We start from the raw sequence: 14,082 nt of genomic DNA on the forward strand, positions 1-14,082 counted from the left end.
AATGAATCTAAGAAAGAATTCTGCTGGAATAGGGGAAAATGTATCTTGGATTCAGTGCAAACAGCAAGAATGGAGACTCGATGAATTATTTTTAAAAATTCTTTTTAATGAAGAAATAATTCCATTCCAAAATATAGACACACAATTAAATAGTTTAATCACTTCAAAATATGTCCCCAGTAGGCTTAACGCACACACGCACACACGCACAAAACAATACTTAACAGCAATACAAAAAACCCCATACAATAATAGTTCTGTTTACAATACCAATGGACAATGTAAAATTTGCAGTGTGTCTGTTCAGACTGGTGTGAAATAACAGTAGTTAAAAACATCAGACAGTTAGTAGCTTCAAGATGTAATTCTTCATACTTTTTGGTTCACAAATAAATTCATGTCTTGTCATTCAAGGCTCTGGCACTGAATTGAACCAACCTAACTGCTGCAACCCGCAGTTGTGGTATTTACAAGATATATCTACAGCAATTCCAAGGAACTTATAAGAATGGAGGAAAGTGGCTAAAGTAAAAGGCAGACATCTGTGCTAAATAATGATGCAACATTTTTTCTCATGCATATAAGAAAATACATATTATCACAACAAAGGCCACACACCTTTTAATGCAGTTTTAAAGTTAACATTACTACTTACAGAGATTCTATCCTCTCTTTTCTTTCAACATTCAAGAATCCTGCTATTTTCACATTCTAATTCCTGCCTCTTAATGATCTTTCCATTAACAATCTACAAGGAGTTTTAGGCTATAGCAATTAGCCATGAAAAATGATAAATGGCTATTTCAACCATTCCAGTAACTTTGAAGTTCACCATCCAAACATGTTTAGCAAACAAAGACTATATGGGCTAAAACATTGCCCCATTTGAGACAAAACTCTCACTCAACTTTCTTTACATGTTTGCTTCATTGTGCATGGAAAGGTATGTCTGTAACACTAGCTTTGGGCCTGGATTCCTTGGGCATGCAAGTTGATGTGTATCTGAATAAGGACATCCACATATTATCCTATTCCGTTAGGAATAGACAAAATACAGAAACAGATGATCTGATTAAGGCCTTTGTTAGTGAAGTCTTATGCAAGCATATCTTTATTCAAATGTTATACTTACACATTGGTTAATGGCCCAGGAGGTTGAGTTGCTCTGTTAGATCATGACAGTTTTGTTTCCCAGATGCTGGATAGAAATCAGGGGACAGTATTGTCTATGCTGAGCCACTGTCAGCTTAACACTGATTGATGTAGCAAATTTAGGTTTTGATTTTGGAGGCAAATGAAAAAGTGCTTTAACTTGGACTATAAGAGTAAGTATAAGAGGCAACCTAGAGTTCTGCTTTGAGGAATCTGTGCTGAAACAGACTGAGAGAATGGTGCATATGTTGTGATGACAGTAAGTTTTGCACAGATTTTCCAAAGTTTAGATTTATGCATGAGCTTTATATGCAATATGGATGTGTAAATTAAGGACTATATCAGAGAAACACAATCACTACTCTAACTGTACGTATCTAGCTGGATTTAGATCTTTTTCATAAAATTTTGCTTTTCTTTAGGAAATACTTGGCTGGAGTCCTGAGCTGTCAGCAAGAATTGCCAATATACTGTCTAGTATTAACTGATGTGTGCTAGGCACTAGTAGAGAGTAACCAGTTCCTGAGAGAAGGGCATAGGAGAGGTAAGTTGTCAAAAGTTATGTATCCACCATGTGAAGATGGTAGACATTACAGGAGTAAAGAGTAATTATTGCGAAGGTGGGATTTCTGGGGTGTCTCTATGTAAACATTTTTTAAAATAATTTTCTGCAGTTCTCTAAATGCTGTGATTTGACTACATAGAGACAATATTGAGAAAGACACGAGAAGGAAGATGCCAGGAATAACAATTATTTTGTGCATGAGTGAGAAAGTAGCTAGAGTTATTTAATTCATATATCTTTGATCTGAAGCATGTCCCTTGTAGAATCAACAGAAAGATTCCTCTTTTAATTTGGACAATACAATATATAAGCAAGTTTAAGGAGTTATTATTATTCTTTTAACAATAACTTTGGATTTACATATTTGAGCTATTCTAAATTCATGCTTAATGACAGAATTGTTGCATCATTAATAAACATTGCCCTAAACACCTACCAATTTCTAAATCATTTGCTGTTTTCCTCAGGGCTAAAATTTGCTTGTAACTAATTTACTGTATAGGGAAAATAAGATTGCAAAGTATCTTTTCCATTTATAATCCTCAGGGGAGCAGCCTCCTATTATTTTTAAATAGCGTATTAAGATTTACTCAAAAGAGATACTGCTATAATTACATAAAGTATTTTTTTTCTTTTTAGAAAGGACACATCCCCCCCGCCATGTGCTTTTCATATTTAGCAGTTTACCCCATTTGGCCCCTGAAGAAAGTCTCTCTACTCATTCCAGGAGTGTCCAGAGGGTAAGATTAAAAAAAGGCAAAATGGCAGCCATGATAATGTGATAAACGTTCTGCCTGTTTATGTACATTGCAAGATGTGCATGGCAGCCATCTTGATTTTTTGACAATACCCTGCAAATACCCCTGGCCCATTTCCAAGAACGCACACAAAACAACTGATGGTTGACTAAGGCAATGCACATTCAAAAATAAGAGAAGAAAGTAATTGCAAGCAATCTTTTAAAGCCTGTACATTTAAAGCTGAAGGCCTCAACCAACAAGATATGAAAGATGGAGATAATGTGAAAGAAAGTTCTAAAACTGCAACAAAATAATACAATGAAGATTATACAATTAGTTTAGGGATTTTATGGCACCTGTGGTTTATAAACAGCTTTAGTAACGAGTATTTCAAAACATAGTTCACAGTTTTAAGAAGATCTGTACTGATTTTAAAAACTAGATTCTATATAATTTGAATGTTGTCTTTTGTATATGATTTCTATTTGGAAAGAAAATATTTACACTAACTTCTATGGCTGATTTGTTAGATTATATTTTGAAAGAAAACATTCGTTAAGCTATGTAGTAGCCCTAAGTCATAGAGATACTTCTTAGTGCATTTTGTACAAGTTTGTTTTTAAATTTTCATGTATTTATTTTGCAGTAATATTAAAAACAAATTGCTATCCAAAGATGCAATATTGTAATATCAACATGTGTGCAATTCCTAGTAGTATCTGTAAGAATTCTGCAAGTATGTTTGGGTTTAGTATTGCAACTATAGTTCATTTTTGGGCTATAAATATGTACACACAGGAGTATATTTATTCAATGATAAATGCATCATTATACTTTTAAAATTCCCTCCATGGAAAAACAATATACAGTGTGTATGAAAATGTTCTAAAACCTCAAATTATTTGGAAATCAAACTCCTAATATAAACAGTACTGTCATTGTAAACTGAACAGGTTTAAAAGTATGTGCAAAGGGTTTGTATTTTGTTAGTATATCCAGTGTTCTTCATCAATAATAAGCCATGTTACATATGATGCAGCTGATATAATTTAGCTTTAAATAAAAATCATGGTTTTTTAATCTTCAAAAATAAAACACCTACAAACTAGAACTTGGCAAACAAAATAATTGTGCTACAGTCTGGAGACCTAGTTGGTTAGTGAGGCTGCACTTGATTTTTCACTTCTTCGTTGAAGCTGGCAGCTAGGCTATCTTTGTCATTAGTCTGAGTGTTGTCTTCCTCCTCTTCCTCCTCTTCCTTCTTCTCCTTCCCCTCTTCAGTTTTTACATCACTTTCATTATCCATTTGACTGCAGCTTTCCTGTCAAGAAACGTTTTAATACTATTTATCACATTTCATAGAAGCATACCTTCTATTTAGGCTTCCATTTAGGCATTGTGCAAATGTGGAATACTCACCATGTGAACATTCCTGATAAGTCCCCCCACTGTTTCTCGGATTAGGCTAGCTTCCTGCAGACACCTGATTGGACTTGTCTTAGTCACATTTTACTCTGCTCTTTACTCTTACATTTTTAGCTCTGCAGATGCTAGCTTTCAGGATATGTTAATCTTAACTTTCTGTTCTGAATGCACAGTTAAGCATGGTTGGTGGGAGAGTAGAGTTACTGAAAAGATTTGTGTGATGACTATTCCAATTCATATAATACCTGAATAATATCATGAAACTTTTGTGTGTATATGTGCTATGAGTGAATCTTGACTCCCGCATTTTTCTTAGCAGAACTTTTCAAAAGTGATTTGCCATTGTCTTCTTTCTAGGACTGAGAGAAAGTAACTTGTCCAAAATTACCCAGCTGGCTTTGTATGTAAGGCAAGATTAAAATGGACTTCCAGTTTCTCATCTTGTGCCTTTAACCCTTATCCCCAAATAGCTCTATATCATCAAAGTGGTATATCCATCATACCTATTATCAAGTGAACAAAAATCTATCAGATCTATAGCTCTACCCTATTCTGTTGCACACATGCACAGTATATAGAGCACATACACATTTTTGGCAATATTTCTGATTCTTTAAAAGATTTCCACAAACAATGAATGGTAACAGACCAACAGAATGTTAACAATACATATAGATTATGGTAGCTAGGTTTTCTTTGTTTAGGAAGGCCATCACTTGAGAAAAGATGCATCATGTCATGAATTAAACTTGGGCCCCAAAAGGAGTTCCATCTGAAAAAGTTTTCCCCAAAATATTGTGACTGATAAAGTTGAAAGCCATGGAAAGATGGAAAAGTAATAGCAGGATAAGTCCTATTATCCATCTAGAAAAAATAATTGTGGCTTTAGGATTTAAATCTTGGAAACTAGCCTTCCTCAATATTATAGTACTAGATTATAGAACAACTTCCAGTACATGCTGGTTGAAAAATTTGGGATAATATTAGTAATACACCTTGAAAATATCAGGTTGGGGATATTTTTTACATGACAAAACCCCAAGCATTATTAATAAAAATATGAAAATCGTACTAGCTTCTAAACAAGGAATGGGAACATTTCTTATGCGGCTTGGTGATATAATTTGGGACAGAAACAAAATGGAAGCCCACTCCTTATGATAAATAGCTCCTGGGAGAAAGCTGCTATGAAGTTAGCAGATGCATTTAGAAATGGCTCTTCCTTATCTTTCCTGCATCTTCACCCACCTTGACATTCTGGACAGTGTTCCAGATAAAGAAATATTTTGTTTGAGGCCAGATAATTTGGATTGGCAGGCCAGATTAGACATGTATTCTGAAGGTCTTGCACATTGATAATATTTCCAGCCTGATATTCATCTAAAAAAATGAAGCAGGGCTTGCTATTTCTATTGCTTACAAAAAAGACAATTCAAACTTTGTCTACTAATATAATTCAATGTAGTAATGATTCAGCAATATTACTATTAAATAATTTCAAGTAACTTCTACTGATCTATATGAAAAGCAAGTTGTGTCTAGATTGTAGTAATCAAGAGAATTCTAGCCTTTAAAAACTATGTTAATTTAGAAGAATCTGAAAAATATTTATAGTTCGATTATGTGAAATTAAGTATTTTTAAAATAATCTTACAATTACATTGAAGGATCTTCCACAGCATTTAAAAAAAGATTAGAGTGCTAGAATTCAACCTTCTGTACTAATGTAAAATAAAGTATTAATATTCAAAATTACTCATTGTTTTTAAACAAATTCTGCCAAAAGCATTTGTCATCTGTAATTCTTTGATGGCTAACTTTTTAGATTGCACTTCATAATTTTTTAACATATGAGTTGATTAAAACAACAAGAAACACTTGAATACTATTGGCATTGACAAAATCATGATCAATCAATTGCAAAAGGCTATTTATTTGGAACAGCTTACACCCTGCAACAGTACAGGGTTGCACCATCAAACAATATCTGCCTATCCCAGGTCTTTGGAAAGGACTTGATAGGTGGAGAAAAATGCCATATTGAATCTAAACATCTGTGACCATCCATAATTATATTGGCTCAAAACATTTTTATGCTATGTTACAAAATATTACTTTGAAAAGTGTAGACACTAATACATGATGACCCACATGCNGAGAAAATGTGGCCAACTTCTTTGCTTCCCCCCTGCCCCCATGCACTCCAATCAGCACAATTGCTGAATGAAACTGATTGATACCAGTTTTAAACCAACTTAAAACTTACTTGAGAGGAGAGTGATACAAGGATGGTTACTCATCCTTGTAAGCTGACCTGTAAAAAAGAAAGTGAAAACAGAAAATGTGAGCAGCCAAATCAGTGCACCCAATGGGACTCAAGAGAAGTGAGAAGTGTCATATGGGCATGCAAGAATAGTACACACCAAATGAAGAGGTTAACATGCAAGAAGAAACTGTGAGAAGGTTGTTGCTGCAGAAAATGCTAGAAAGGATGAAGATTCAATTTGTTCTTTTGAATAAAAATGGCATTTGCTACAAGGGCCAACAAAACAGAGAAAGAAGATTGTCTTGTAAGTCATTTCTAAATACTTTAGACAGTTATGGGCAATCATTTCTCATTTGTATTTGTAACTTTTACAATATAAAAAAGGATATGTACAAATGGTCTTAAAACTACAAATTTTCAACAGCATTTAAAAGTACTTCCTAAGGTAGAGTTAATTTGCTCATTAATCAGTATTCCTTACATATAGTGAAACAGAAAACACATTCCTATATTGATCAGTGCTTTGATCTCTTTAATATTTCTTGTACATATAACCTATATTTACCAATAAATAAGCATAATGTAGGCAGATTATACGTTGGTTTACTTGGAAGTGACATTTCAACAAACTATACCAAGACCTTTACACTTTACACTGATATCTATTATGTCAAAATAATGGTAGACAGAGATTGCTATCTTTTTAAATTACTAGAAAATTTTAAAATACTAGAAAATTACTAGAAAAATAATTTAGTTATAATTATACTGTTATAATTACAAAAGGCCATACTGCTTGGATCCACACCTATACTATGCTGATACTTTATGACATCCTAAGATCTTGAGAAGAACTTGGTGAATATGATGGCTTGTAGCAGCTAAAGACCTGGCAGCTGTGATTGCATACTGTTGTTCATATATTTGTGAAATAGGCTGTATAATTACATCAGAGCAATTGTGCTATCAGTGACTCATATCTTCTACCACTGTTGTCAGGAGTTACACTATTACTAGTATCTGATGCAGTTTCTATGGACTTTGTGAACTAGATCACTGTTTTTTTATGTCTTTGCCCACATTGAGAGAGCATAAGATCATTGAGAGAGCATAAGATTCCTACTACTATCAGTTTATACTAGTGGTAGCTCTCTTTGGGGGGGGAATAGAATTGAACTAACCTCCTTTGCTTACTTGCATGATAGGTAATTAAGTTTTAATTTAAAATTATTTATTTTGCTGAGGAAAAGATACTGTATCTGAGATGATTTTGAATAAGATGAAAGTTCTACCTTTGGAGAGTGTCTTGATGGCTCATTCACACATGCAAATTACCACTTCCTTTCACAGTATAAAAATGCCAAGAATGCATGTGTGAATACCCACCTACTCTCAAAGTGATTTTGTGAAAATAGAATAGCACACTGTTGACAGAGTATGTTACTAGCATTTGTGATGCACCAACTAACAGCTTGTGAAGGTTAATGTCAGTCTATTAATTTCAGTACAAAAAGTACTTCCTGATTATTCACAGAAACATGAGTGCATCTCACTATTATTTGGAATCTACACTCTTATCACTATATTCTTCCAATAGAAATAAAATCTAGGACAGTGAAATTTCTTTCATCTATGTAATTTTGTTGAGTTCTTATCTTATTTTTACCTGATAAGCTTCATCTTGCAGTTTCTGCTTCAAATATTCCTCCATCTTGAGTTCATTCTCTAGTTGGCGGACAGAATCATTTTCGTAGTTCTCATCATCAGCTCTAACATAAGCATCTCCATCCTCTGTAACCCTAAACACAATTATTAATAAATAGGGTTGTGCAATTACTGCCTGACCTACTTTGTACTCAGATACTCCTATCTGAAAGCAGTTAAGTTCCATCTGTTAGTCTAAGTTTGCAGTGGTGGTGGTGGGCAGACAGAGTATACAGCCCACACTGAGTCATTTATATTGTGGAATGTGAGTATAGAAAAATGAAGTATCTTTTTTTCATAATTTAACTTTTGTAAAACAGATTGCCTAGGAGGGCCTTTTTGAAAATCAGAATAGAATGGAAATGGCAGAAAAGTTAGGGAAGATTCAAGGATGTGGTAGCTTTACAGTGTGGTAGCTTTTGTGAGTTTCCACAGAATGAATTCTATGCTGATTGTGATTTTATACTGATTATGATAGCTTTCATATGTTTGCGTATTACTTTTTTAATTTTCTGTTGTTTTTTACTTCTTATGAGCCTCTCAGAATGGCTTAGATAAAATGGGCAGCCATATACATCGATTAAATAATAATGGTAATATGCAGAATTCTGTATTTCAGAAAATTATGAATTATCTGGTGGACTGCCAGTTTGGTATATTGTGGTAAATACCAGAATGTTTGGTGTCCAGAACTGAGAGTTATACTCCCTTACATCCTGTAAAAGCACCTCTTAATATTTTTCCTTTTCAGTAGAATGGCATGAAACATGCAGAACAAACTCAACTGTTATCAGAGAAGAATGCAAGCCAATTTTAGATTACATCGGTGTTTCTCAATCTGAGGAATTTAGATATGTGGACCAACTCCCAGAATTCCCCAGGCAGCCAAGTCCACACATCTTAAAGTTTGTTACGTTGCGAAAAACTGAATTACATGATCCTTTTGACTTGCAGTATCTGCTTGATTTGCAATGTTTCCAGAACATGATTGCCAGGCAATAATCTTAGCCCTTCCCCACCCTTTCCATACTGTATTTGTTTCCTGACATTGTTTAATTTACTAATATACTCTAACCCCCCCCCCACATCTATCCATTAGGGTACAATTAAAAAAAAAACCCAAATAGGAAGAAAATATATATATTATACTAAATATATTATATTTTAGATTCTTACTTATTAAAATGTTTAAATCATTTATTAAAATTAATTGTTGGGGGAATAAATGTACAAAGGGCCAATGCAATTGAAAAAAATACTGTCCTTTAAAAAAAGATTGGAATATAATATTCTAGTAAATTGAAAAAAGCTCCTATTATATACTTGAAGGGAATAGTTCCAGTTGGATTCTGTAATAATTCCTTTCTATCAGTCATTGGCTGCAGAGTTCAGCAAAAACAACTGGAAGAGATCTTCCTGAACTATTCTACGACAGACTAAAATTTGAACTTGCGTCAGTAAAAACTTGATATTTTATTTTTATGGAGTATGAAGTAAGCTAGCAAAAAATAGTATTTATTTAAAAGATTTATATGGCTGCCCGTTTTTTGAAACGCAACACTGGGCAGCTAACTACAATAATAAAAATACAACAATAGAACAATTCAACAAACAAGAAAAAAAATAAATGTGCAATCAACAATGCCAGCTCTTAATTGCTTTCCAGAAAGCTAAGAGCATGGAAGTTTGCTAGATCTCAAGGGGGAGAGCAATCCATAGGGCAGAGGTCACTATTAAAAATGAAGACCAAATGATAAATTCACTTTCACCTTATTGTCCTGTTCATCTGGATCACACTGATATCTGAAGCAATGACTTCAAAAGATACTTAAATTTCATTTGGTCATTTGGTATAATGTTCCACTGTAGATCAAGATCTTTTCAAGATCTCTGCATCTTATAACTTTGACACAGATAGATCATACACTCAGTTCCTAAATTTACATCTAAAATCACAGCAGTATCCTGATCTTCAACAGAAAATAGTCTATTCTTCTCAAAGGAAATAAAAAATTGCACCCAATTTTGGCATATTTTCTGAAATGCCCCTTTGAATGGATTCAAATGATCTTACTAAAAGAGACTTGGTTGTTCTTTGGTATATATTAATTATCAACAACTATCAACCTGAGTTGAAATATAAAAATCACTGCAAATTGTTTTTCTCCACAAAATTTTATGAGAGTTTTATATTGTGGTTCAAAAGTCACCCTTTATTGCTATCCTTGGCTTAATCTTTAGTTTAAAAAGCATCCCAATATTAAATGGAAACTTAATTTTAAAAGCTTTGAGTGCCCTATTGAAGTCAAGAAAAAGATAGAAATCAAAGAGAAGGCAAAACAGGATGGAGTACCCACAGGTCACTGCGAATGGTTCCAGTAGCAGCTACATTGTGAAGATATCCTGGCTTCCGGGCATGGATTTGTGCCAGGAAAGCCTTTTCAGAAGTTGGTGATGGAACAAGATCATCAAAATGAGTCCGACCAAACTCTGAATCCACATTACTTTCTGTCTCACTTCCAACTTCTGTATGAAGAAATAGGTTGGTATGATAATTATATCTTTCTCCTATTTCTAGCATGCTTCTTTCCTGTTTTTATTTTTAGCATACTGTACATTGCCATCTTATATTGCTAAAGAAACACCATATTGTCTACGTTAAAAAAACATGCAGAACTCTCACTTTTGTACAGTTCAAACTTGCCATTTTTTATAACTTGCCATACACAGACAAATAAAGTTTTGATGCCAAGTGGGGTGATTCAGTGTACTCTGTATCCCTAAATTAATCAGGGAATATTCTAATGACTGGGTAAGCTATTAAGCAAGGAAATAACAGCTAGTCACATCACTAGATTGCCTCCTATTACAGTACTGATGCATGAACCCATGGACAGTATTGTTGTATAAAGAAACTAAACAGCATTGACCTTCTGTTTAGCAAGAACACACATTGCTGCATTTGAATTCATTTAAGTTAGTTCAATTATCTTCAGTGAGATTTAATTTTTTAAATATTTCAGTAGCACCTGTTATTACAAGAGATACCAAAGCTATACTCTACATAAATATAATAAGGCAAACAAACACTTATTCAATAGCCATAAAAATTAACAAAAATCCAGGCATTTAAAAAGCACTGAAAAGAAATAAATTTCACAAATTAAAATGCTGGAATAAGAAGGAATCTTGTCCTGAAAAGACTGTAAGTCGGTAGTTCAAACTGCTAAACTAGTAGTTTAAAAATATTTTGCAGCACATTTTTCTAGATTGCAGCTTGTCTTTAGACTATATATTAAACCAGTATAAAACACTTATGCTTTAAATCATCAGACCTGAGTTTAACTCTTTCACCAGAGAAGACATGGTATTGGTGATTGAATCAGCAGCTACCAACAAGTCATTTCTTAAATTTCTTCTTGTACCTAATCAATAAAAAAGCAAAGTGCAAAATATTTTTTAGCAATGTTTTGAGTTTTTTGTGTACATTGTGTACAGTTAACAAGGTAAAATAATAAATGATACAAAACTCAACTAAGAAAACAATTTAAAATGTATGAATTTTAAAAATCTGTTGAGGTAATTTTTACAGTAGCATAATCTCTGATTACCTGCACTACACATGTATTAATTTCTTTATGACATCTGCAGAATAGATAGGCTTTAATAAGAGTAATTAGTTTGGAACTGGTATACATTTTTTAGGCAGTGTAGTGCTTCCATATCAAGATTTAAGTACTGCAATATATGGACAGCATCAGATGGGAGAAAGTTAGATTTGGGTTATAGAAAAATTCTGTCTGAATTCTGTGCTTTCTTCATGAAAAATTAAAGAGAAATTACTTATCAAACCAAGTGAATTATGCTAGAGTATAATTGTTTTTAGTTCTAAGATGTTTTGCGTTTTTGAAATTATAATAGTCTGAGATAGACAGCATGAAAATTATACCCAACAGCTTGGCCTCTGAAGTACTTGGAGCCATATTATAATAGGACCTTGGAAGCCAGTGTAGAAGCCTCGGGACTGTCGAGCAGTTGGCACAAAGAACAATAACTACAAAGCACAGCTTATAATAGCACATTATAAATAAGTACAATTGCTATTGTCTGAGAATAAAATGCATCTATAAGTACATTTGCCAATAAAAGGTACTGTGTCTGTTGCAGATAATTTAGAAAGCTGGCCATTACATTGGAATAATTTTTTTCTCCTATTATTTTATTATGCAGCAATAAAAACTAATGTTATTTTTTCATTTCTGCTCCAGTCTGTCATGAATTTTCCTCTGATGCTGCTTGTCCCAAACACAAGCTCTGAATTACTTGATTATTTCTTTTAAGAAAAACTCTTTTCAGAGAGTTTAATACATGGGTGTCAAACTCACCGCGTCACGTGACATGTCGCGACGTATCGTGACTTTTTTTGCATTGCCGGAGATGGGGTGGGCGTGGCCTCCGGCAGTTTGACACCCCTGGTTTAATAGATATGCCATGAGGAAAGAAGCTATGGATTATCAATTTTTTTGACAGAGGACGGTTTGTACCATTACCTTGCGCAAAAGCTTCTTGCACATCTCCTCCCACCCCTGTCAGAGAATCTTGTGGTGTGTGGGCTGGAGTTGAGCTGGCAGATGCAGATCTGATAGGCATTGGAATTGGCCGACTGATCGTGTGGCTGGGAGATGAGCGAGGAGAGCCTGCCCCTTGGGTCTAGGGGGAAAAGGAAGCCATGAGTGGTTCAGGATGAAGTGGAGAAGAAGACACTTCTGCCCCACCATCTCCAATTATATCTCTGCTGTAAAAATGATCGAATATGCCCATGCTGGATAGTGTTACCATCCTGATGGAAAATGAATGGATCAATATGCTGTTAGTTCCTAGAACCAAAAGTACATACGCTAAAACAGAAATGATCAAAAAACAAAGGGAAAAAGGATTGGTGAACTTGCTCAGAGTTTTAAAGATCACATTCACATATTAATTTAAATTATCCCAGCTGCAATTGCAAAAATGTATTTCTTTTTGATGTTTTTTTTCCAGTTGCCTGAAAGTTAAACAACAACAAAAAGACAAATCAAGTAGTAATTATATTTTTCTTTTGTTTTAATTATCTGGCAGCAGCAATGGAGAAAACTGTTGGACACCATCACAGTGTTGAATCATGACAGAAAAGGTATTGAATTCTTTGGCTTATGTTATGTTAGAACTTAGAGTTGGCTGGTGGAAGCTAGAATAACTTGGTCCAAACTTCCCAAGTAAGAGGAAAAAAGTAAAGTTGTGTCACAGGGATGTTTTTATTACTTTCCATGGAACTGAGTGTTTCTATGTCATCAATGGTCCCATATCTTATGTTTGTGGGAATGGAAATTAAGTTTGGAGTCTCATAACCTTTGAACTAAAAAGCAGGCAATGAGTCTCATGACCTTTGAACTAAAAAGCAGGCAATGCTCTATTCCAGGTATCCTACTCCATACAGATGGGAGATTTTCTGGGATATACAGGACAGAAGTCAGAATCCAGTCTAGAAACTGCCATTACCCTTTAACCCTAGTCCCTAATACTTTTTAATTTAGTTTCATCAAATTCAGATAACGATTACTTGTTTCCTTATCATGCAGACACATTTAATGAACCTTATTCATATTATATGTAGGCAATGTAGTCAGACATATGTTTACATTTACTAAGAAAAAGTCTCTCCCACCCATTCTCAATACATTTTTAAACATTTATTTATTTATTTATTTATTTATTTGGCATATGGCATTCTTAATACAAAATATGGTAGTGTTTTTTGTCTTTGGTATATAGCTCCCTCTGCTGGAACATAGGATAACTCATAATACAGAATTTTGTAGTCAGTAACCTACACAAAATAACTTTTAATAACTCTGAAATGCTTAAGGAACATCATTTTACAAATACAGGAAATAATAATATACCATTTTTTATTATTATTATGTTTTGTTGCACAGTCTATGTAGTTGACTGCAATGAACCATAATAACTGAAAACTGATTTGTTAATTGGAAGAACAAGCCAATGCATAGCCAATAATTGAAGGATATAGATCAGGGGTAGTCAACCTTGGCTCTTTTATGACTTGTGGACTTCAACTCCCAGAATTCCTGGGAGTTCCTAAGCTGGCTCAGGAATTCTGGGAATTGAAGTCCACGAGTCATAAAAGAGCCAAGGTTGACTATCCCTGATATAGATTATAGAAGGAAAAC

At 34.0% G+C, this 14,082-nt stretch overlaps 1 protein-coding gene across 2 annotated transcripts in view; it reads right to left on the bottom strand.

Moving 5' to 3' along the window:
- Positions 1 to 2,365: 2,365 nt before the first annotated feature.
- DTNA (dystrobrevin alpha) overlaps positions 2,366 to 14,082 on the bottom strand; it is an 80,811-nt gene continuing 69,094 nt past the window's right edge. The window contains exons 14-19 of one of the 2 annotated variants that reach the window (XM_029284068.1): positions 12,403 to 12,562; positions 11,188 to 11,277; positions 10,210 to 10,378; positions 7,815 to 7,947; positions 6,149 to 6,196; positions 2,366 to 3,778 (exon numbers count right to left, since the gene is read on the bottom strand). In XM_029284068.1, the coding sequence (XP_029139901.1) occupies positions 6,179 to 6,196; positions 7,815 to 7,947; positions 10,210 to 10,378; positions 11,188 to 11,277; positions 12,403 to 12,562 (570 nt within the window). In that variant the 3' untranslated portion in view covers positions 2,366 to 3,778; positions 6,149 to 6,178. The remainder of the gene's footprint in view (positions 3,779 to 6,148; positions 6,197 to 7,814; positions 7,948 to 10,209; positions 10,379 to 11,187; positions 11,278 to 12,402; positions 12,563 to 14,082) is intronic. The other variant, XM_015815626.1, reaches the window with a different exon arrangement.

Source organism: Protobothrops mucrosquamatus, unplaced genomic scaffold, assembly GCF_001527695.2.
Source record: "Protobothrops mucrosquamatus isolate PMUCROS unplaced genomic scaffold, P.Mucros_1.0 scaffold356, whole genome shotgun sequence".
In the NCBI taxonomy this organism is placed as follows: domain Eukaryota; kingdom Metazoa; phylum Chordata; class Lepidosauria; order Squamata; family Viperidae; genus Protobothrops; species Protobothrops mucrosquamatus.